Source organism: Saccostrea echinata, unplaced genomic scaffold, assembly GCF_033153115.1.
Source record: "Saccostrea echinata isolate AGI-Se365-2 ecotype Australia unplaced genomic scaffold, CSIRO_AGI_Sech_v1 ptg000002l, whole genome shotgun sequence".
Taxonomy (NCBI): Eukaryota; Metazoa; Mollusca; class Bivalvia; order Ostreida; family Ostreidae; genus Saccostrea; species Saccostrea echinata.
In genome coordinates, this window is record NW_026889751.1 from 8541454 (window position 1) to 8549384 (window position 7931).

Sequence of the window (7931 nt, forward strand, 5' to 3'; positions counted from 1 at the left end):
CATATAGCGTCTTTGCAAAACATTGTTTGATTCACACATTAATATTCGACAAATAAACAATGCATACATTATATTAAAGGCATATTCGACGATTATATGCCTTTATTTGTTGAAGTTTATCCTTTTCTAGAGAGAAAATATAATTCTTTGACAGTTGTGACGGATGTTGAAAACAGTTTCGAATCATACTTAGACGCGTAAAATGAAGACTATTACACAAATGGAATGCTATTCCACAATTACTGTTAAACCTTAAGGAAGCTTTAAACATTTATGATTTTTTTTTTGACTTAATGGAAAGAAAAATGTATCTCATAAAGGTGTATATAAGGAGTTTATCTAGTTCATTTTCAACATAGGGTACCTGCCATATTTCTTCCGGAAAAATGATACCAGACAATGAAGTATTGGTGAACAGAAATTACTGCTTTTTACTTACATCGGGAAAATACATGTATATAATGTTTTCATTTACTTAATCTTGGTTTAATGCCATGTTTAAACACTTTTAATCAATTTCAATTTGTGTCATTTACTGTAGATATTCGTGTACTTTATTGTAAATCAAAGGGCAGATTACTCTAACTACATAAAACCACTTATTTTAAAGAAAAAGAAAATAACTGGAATAAGTCAACTACAGAGAATGTGTTTTAATTATGCTTGTCAAATATACATAGAAGGTAACTTTATGACCGATTATGCAGAAAACACATCGTCAGGTCGCGCCCGGTAAAAATGAGGTTGATGAATTTATATTTAGGCTTTATGTTAAATGTTCATTTAACTTGGAAGCTTTTACTTAAAGGGACAAAAACTGTAACATTATGGTGAACACATAACTGACACTTCCTTACCGTATGATTTGACATCAATTAAATAAAGTTAGAAGAATGAGGATTTAGACTAGGAAATTACGAAAACTTACCACCGACACAGCGGATCTTTTGTTTTCATTTCAACAAAGTATTTCAACGACAATCAATTAAGAGTATACTAGTATTTAAAAAAGGCAACTATATATATACTGACAACTATATATTTTTTTTAAAAAAAAAGCAGAATAAAATACTATTTTTGATTATCAAGATGGCGATTAGCTTGAGAACGGATGTATCAAAAATAACATCCAGAGCGTAGGTGAACACGGGTTTTCTTCAATTTGAAGTTATTAATGCCCTGTCTACAGAGAAACAATTTTTCAATTTCACTTTTTACAACCGACTTTTATATGTAATGCGGGATTCAGGTACAGTGGTAATATTTAAAAATAAGTGTATTGATACAATCTTAGCATTTTTTTAAAAAAAAAAAATATGATTATACCTCTGTAAGTCAAAGTAATGGTGAATTGAATGTCAGTTATTATTATATTCAAATTACCCCAGAAGAATAAATCGATTGTTTTATAATACCAAACGTAGGTATAAAGAATTATTGTAATATATACCACGTGATTAAATCAACCAATGGAAATGCTCGGAATGACGTAGATGCGCTTTATATGCCCAAAACCTCCTTTTGTAGGTCATTTGATAGAGTGGTGCAATAAAGAGCGGCTGGTCCGCTTTATTTACAGGAATAGTGTATGTGTTTATGAGTAATTAGTCAAAATGGCTCCTAGTCCTGTTGAAGAGCTGGCTCTTTTGGACCTGGAAAGGTAGGTATTGGTTGTTGTAAAGGATTTCAGGCATTTTAGTGATGGATAGTTAGGATACAAGGAGAATCCTTCAGTATGTGTTGTGTGTATATGTGCCAGGAAAAATCCGCCATTGAAGAAAAAATATCCATTCTTTCAGATCAAACAAAGGCGCATCAAAACAACGCCGCGACCAAATTAACAATGAGATTGGAACCATGAGGGATCTTCTGCCCCTCCCAGAGAGTTCGAGACAGCGCCTCTCTCAATTACAAATTATGTCCCTGAGTTGTGTCTTCATCAGGAAATGTAACATATTACAGAAACGTAAGTTAACAAGTGTTGTTTATTTCCAATTCCTTCGTATAACATACACAAATTATGAAACAACTGTTCTATCTTTATATTTATGTTTCAAGTGTAAGTGTTATCTATCTATTTTCAGTATTTAATGCCACACCCGGTGGTTCGTCAGATTCGCCTTGCGATTTTTCACAGGTAATTTGATCTTAGTTCTACCTTCATAATCGCCTTTGCTTACTCAAGTTCACGTGTGAAAAGAGTGGCCTTACATTTAAAATGTATAGAATTAGTGTGGGTATTTACCTTTCTCATAAATTCAGGCATTTACGTCATAGAGCTACGAGGTCAATTTTTTTTCCGCTCCGTTGAGTGATGTATGATATTCACCTAGGGTGATGAATTTTTAATCGCACAACGTAACATGCAAAATATGGGAAACAACGTATATATATATAAATATACATGAAGGGTTGATTAGGTATTCTGAATAATCACTTGTTGCACATGTGTTATGCATGTGTAGGTCTCTCATTAACTTGTCCTAGTTGCCTTCATAGCTACATAACAGCGAACATCTATATATAGTTTACATTGACGTCAGTGTTAAAATGGGGCCATATAGATATAAAGGAAGCAAGCTATCTATCCACAAGAGACTTTGAAAATGATATAAAAATTGTCTAACGAGTTAAAAACAGACTGATACATGATAAAAATCAGGTCTCCCCTCGCCCACTTATTAAATTATTCATTTTCCCAAATAAATTTGATTAAATGTTACATTTTGTAGTCCTTAACCGGGTTTCTGCTGGTCACAACACGAGATGGGAAATTGGTTTACATTTCGGAGAACGTTACAGAATATTTAGGCCATTCAATGGTGAGTATTTTATAAATATATTTTAAGTAACTCTGCCCATTACACTCGATGATCACTTCTCTTAATAATATTTTAATTAAAATGTTATTGTCAGGTTGACATGAAAACACAAGGAGACAGTCTATTTGACATCGTGGACAAACGCGACCATGGAACAGTGCGCGCACAACTCTTACACGGGGCCGGAGAAGTTGACCCGGACAAAGAAGTTGCCTTCTTCTGCAGAATGAACATGTCCAGAACTCTCAAGAGACAAGCTGGCTTCGGCGACGTCAAGGTAATATCTCGATTTAGTTTGTTTCTAAACACACTCTATTGCTATTCTCAGCCATTGTGGTGTTTGGTTTCACTAATGCGCTTGGAGAGTTTTCCTGTTAAACTGATGACGTCGTTTGGGGACAAAGCCGGATGTCCTCTTCACTTTATCTCTCATAAACTGTTACCTGTTTCACAAGATATGGCAAGTTGCCAGGTTAAACTTTGGAAGCAATCCAGTATAACGTTTATCGATCAATGCGCAACTCAATGGGTCACACATAATAAAAACCCCTCAAAGAGCCCATTTATTGTAATTTTATAGCCCACCACTTTAGACGTAAAGAGATCTACTGTAAATGTGAAGTGTGCAACTTGAATGCGCGCTTTGCATAGCTCTATCGATTTTTTTCGTGTCTAGGTTGGCTGCGTTTAAAAAAAAATATGCGCTAACACAGGCATTTTCAATAAGCTAGCTAATATATCTTAAAATTATTCGGGAAAAAAGGCATATTTTTGGACTTCTGCCAAACTATAGCCTCGGGGAACGGACAAGAGAATGTATTCGTATGATTAATGATAGTTTCCGGTAACAAATGTACCTTGTCATTGCGTTTATTGCAACGTTCCGGACCACTGCTTACTCATTATCATATATTCCAAAGAGACGCCTAATTTTACTGTATATGTTTTTTTTTCGAAGAAAATGAACCTGTTCGGTTCATAAGATTAATAAGTGTGACGCATAAGATGTATATGGATTTTCATCATCTAAAGTTATGCCTGCGGGGAAACTTAACCACAAAGGTGTAACAGTGTAGCACAGGTAGAAAAATAAAAAGATTTCGTAGCCAAGGTGACTAATTTATACTACATTTGCATTTACGCACCTGCTGAACACTTGAAAACGAATAGTAGCATTTTAATGAATTGTGAAGACACTTGAGTTGTGTGTAAAATGGTAGGACGTCAAAAGCCTAAAAAACATAAAACAGAACATATGCTTCTGATAAGATTAGGAGGTTGGAGTGCCGCATTACATGAGAAAGAACACATGTTGTGCAAAAAGACCGTGGGAATTAACAATTTTTAATTTTTTTTTTCTTAGGTGATGCATGTGAAGGGACACTTTGCCACTGTACCAGGGCAGGACCCCGGAACCGAACAACAGGTGTTCATGGCAGTGTGCTCCCCTCTCATCACGCCGGACATCAAAGAAAGTCTTATTCAGAACAACACAATGGTTTTCAAGAGTGTGCATCAACTCGACATGAATTTTATTGAGCTAACCGAGAACGGAGAATACCATCTTGGGGTTTCCAATGACGATGTCTGCAACAAATCGTGGTACTCTTATCTGCATCCCGAAGACATTTATGAAGCGAGAGAGAAACATGTGCAACGTACGTTCATTATTTTCTCATTCTTCAGTTACATTATAGCATTCCGTTGTTTCATGTTGATATGCATATTTGATTTAAAAATAACGCATTGGAATTTCTCTTACAGTGATAAAATCCCGACATGAAATGGGATGCATGATGACCGTACGCATGATCACATCATCTAATGAAATCATTTGGGTCAACATCGTCATGCACGTGCGCCAGGCCTTGTTGTCCAACAGCGATGATCCCGTCATCCTCTGCATCAACCAAGTTATCAGGTAAATATCTAAGGTTCTTAAAATCATATCCTTTAAAAATCCTTTTAAAATTCCGTATTTTAAATAATTGATTTTTTAAAAAAAAATTTGTCTTTCAGTGAGAAAGAAGCCTACCAGTTCAAGGTCCAGGGACAGTTGTTTGCCCTGTATGCTGCCCGCTCCCCAGATTTCTTCTTTGGTACTGCTTTCTGTGCTCCTATCACACCAGCTATGGAAAACGTCATGTCGCCACCATCAGGCATTTTGCCATCACCCTTCTTCTCTCGTCAACAACCTTTCGACAACGCGCTTACTGCTCAAACACCACCATTTATGCAGAATGCTGTTCCTCCAAATCAAACTGCCATGTTCATGAAGAATGGCTACCAACCAAATATCGGACGCCAAGGTCACACAGACACACTAAAGGCTCTGAAGAGGAAGATACAAGAAAACTACACTTGCAAACCACCAATGAAAGTTCCGAGAATGGTGAATGGCATCGCAAACAGAAACACTTATTCCCCTCCACAAGACACTACCCCATTGCCCTCATCATTCGAAAGCAACATTTACAGAAACTCGTTCGGTCCTCTAGTCGGCGGCGGTGATCATCATTGCGGAATGGGACAAGGGCCCATGCAGGTCATGTACGCCCACAACCTTTCCACTGTTATGATGTCACCTAAGGAGAAGAGTTACATGCCAGATGTTTTCCCACACAAACCCATGTATGAAGAAAAATGCCTAGAGCAAGTTGTTCCAGATGTCACTGTCCCAGCTTGCTATCTCACACCAGAGCCTTCACCAGTTTCATCACCCGAACCACCAAAGAAATGTGATGCAGTTCATACTGTTAAAGACGGCAAATTAATTGACCCAGTGCTAATCGCCAAACACCTTTGTGCTTTAAAACAAAAACAGCTTAACCCAAATTCGAACATGAATCCAAATGGCGAGCCCCGCAAACTCTTGCCAAGCCTTGACGCATTTTACGTTGACTCATTTTTCAATGAAATTGACAATGTTTCGCTGACGAGAGAAGAAGAAATCCGCCTGCTTGAAAATGTTGCGAAGGAGAAAGTCACGATCAAGGAGGAACCCATTGAACAAGATACCTGCAAAGAAACCAACGAACCTCTTACGAATGGCTTCGATATCGAAGAGTTCTTACAATTTACAGAGAAATCCAAAGACGAGGTCGTGCAGGTCAAAGTGGAATCTCGAACTGATGACCAACAGGTCATGAGCTTCGAGAATTCTCCATCTCCTTCCTCACCTTACAGCACAATCAGCGCAGCAGACGAGAAGTTCAGCAGCGATGACCTTTCATCATTTGCACTTACGCCGGAATCAGGCTTTGAAAGCGATTCCTTGGATGACGTTTTGGATCCTGACTGCTGGGATTTGGAGTCAGTTAAAATGGACATGTCAGTGACGTCCACACAGCCGACTCTTCCCGCATTCAGGGTGACCCAAGACCTTCATCCAGAACCTGAGTTGTATCAACTCAAACAACTCATTTCCTCTTGCACACCAAGTGGTAAGTAATATTTATTCTATCGATTGATTCAAAATATTTTCGGAAATTTCGAAAACACCGACTGTAAAATCAAAAATCAAATTGAATTAGACTTTCACACGTTCGCATTTTTCTTCTGTAGGTATGCAGGATTTCACCGAAGACTCCCAGTAGGCCGTTGTGTAAGTTCCGACTTACGATTTTCTTGACGTATGGCATATTGCCATTTTTTTCTTTCTACTATTTCGTCATCTCCATGCAATCCGCAGGACCGGAGGTAGCCATAGGATTTGACCATTCCGCTAGCCGGAATTCAAACATTTTCGCTGTTTGTTTTATATATTTTGTGTAAAAAGAAATCGCTGGACGATTTTGTGCAAAGTTCAACGTGTACGTTGAAACTGGACACCTTTTTTAATCTTTGATACACTTTATTATATGTATATGTACTGTTTTTACTGTACTTTCTCGTTTGTTTTAGATGGTTGGGCTGGTCTCATCATCTCTTAAATGTGTAGATTTTGAAGTTATCAAACATCTATATATTTTTTGTCAAACGGTATTGTGTAATTAGATCGGTACTTGTACTCTCATTATTTCATGTAGATTTTTGAAGTTATCAATTATCTATGTCATCTTCATCCCATCATTTTCCCTTTCATTAGCGCTGGTCGTTAATGATGCCCCCCTCAAAAGATGAAGAATTTGTTTTTGATTTTGACGGAATTTTAACAACATGTTTGTTGGCAATTTTCTTGACTTATCATTAACATTTATCTTTAACGTCGTAATGGCGAACAGGGCTGGTCCCTTTTCCTTGAGGCCGGTACTCAAGCTTTTCTCATGTTTTTAAAATTCATATTTTGCTTAATAGCGTCCACTGATATTCCGCTGGTTCGGGTATCTTGCATTTTTTTTTTTATTGTATCTTGATTTTCTGTCCATAAAGTTTGCTTTACTAGGAATTGTATGTTTCAGTTAAGCATGTTTTGATTTTAATAAACATTTGAAACACTTGTTATTGTGACTGAGTTGTTCATGAAGGATATAAGATATATGTAAACGAACCTGTTTACAAACATAAAACTGACGAACTTAACAATAATTTCCACAGAAATGGTGATGTAATCATTATACAATACCGAGTACGAAAAGGAACCACTTGAGCAGCTTGCCAAGTTGTGGTTGTTTCAGTTAAAAGAAATGATTCCTCAAAACAAAGCATTCTCTTCAGCTATCCACTCAAGGGTGTGTACGAGAAGAGTACATGTACTTTACAGTAAGCAACAGCGACTGTTCATCAAATTATGGTGTGTTGAAACGTGCGTAATTAAAAGGATATTTCAATATGAACATAAGATCTGTGACCGTTTTACACAAGAACTTACGTCTAAGACCAGAAAGTTTATTGTTGCGGTTTTATTTTTATGGTAAATTAATTTTGATTTATTGTGAATAAGAAGAATTCTGAAATTTTCAAAAAAGAGTAATCAGTTGATTTTATATAACATTTTGAGAGTTTTGTAAAATCGGGCCATGATTTAAAAACAAATGGAGAGAAAAAGAAAGAGGTTACATGCAGTGATTGTTGTCTTCAAGATAAATATTTTGGAGGTAAAGCCTTTGAAACTATACAATGGTAGCAGTGGCGGATTCCGGGGGGTTTTGGGGGGGGGTTCGGGGACCC

General features: G+C 37.0%; 1 protein-coding gene across 1 annotated transcript; it reads left to right on the forward strand.

The window, feature by feature from the left end:
• Positions 1 to 1514: 1514 nt before the first annotated feature.
• LOC133171719 (neuronal PAS domain-containing protein 4-like) lies at positions 1515 to 7263 on the forward strand. Its single transcript, XM_061306509.1, has 9 exons — positions 1515 to 1660; positions 1800 to 1966; positions 2085 to 2137; positions 2733 to 2822; positions 2917 to 3099; positions 4186 to 4480; positions 4587 to 4743; positions 4842 to 6265; positions 6387 to 7263. The coding sequence occupies exons 1-9, from the start codon at positions 1614 to 1616 to the stop codon at positions 6416 to 6418; spliced, it is 2448 nt and encodes an 815-aa protein (XP_061162493.1). The 5' UTR covers positions 1515 to 1613; the 3' UTR covers positions 6419 to 7263.
• Positions 7264 to 7931: the final 668 nt, after the last annotated feature.

What these genes read in the sequence shown, in the direction of transcription:
- LOC133171719 (XM_061306509.1), top strand. Translation starts at nt 1,614, where the DNA reads ATGGCTCCTAGTCCTGTTGAAGAGCTGGCTCTTTTGGACCTGGAAAG. An exon ending in GCTCTTTTGGACCTGGAAAG is followed by an intron (nt 1,661 to 1,799) that starts GTAGGTATTGGT and finishes CCATTCTTTCAG; the next exon opens with ATCAAACAAAGGCGCATCAA. An exon ending in AATATTTAGGCCATTCAATG is followed by an intron (nt 2,823 to 2,916) that starts GTGAGTATTTTA and finishes TGTTATTGTCAG; the next exon opens with GTTGACATGAAAACACAAGG.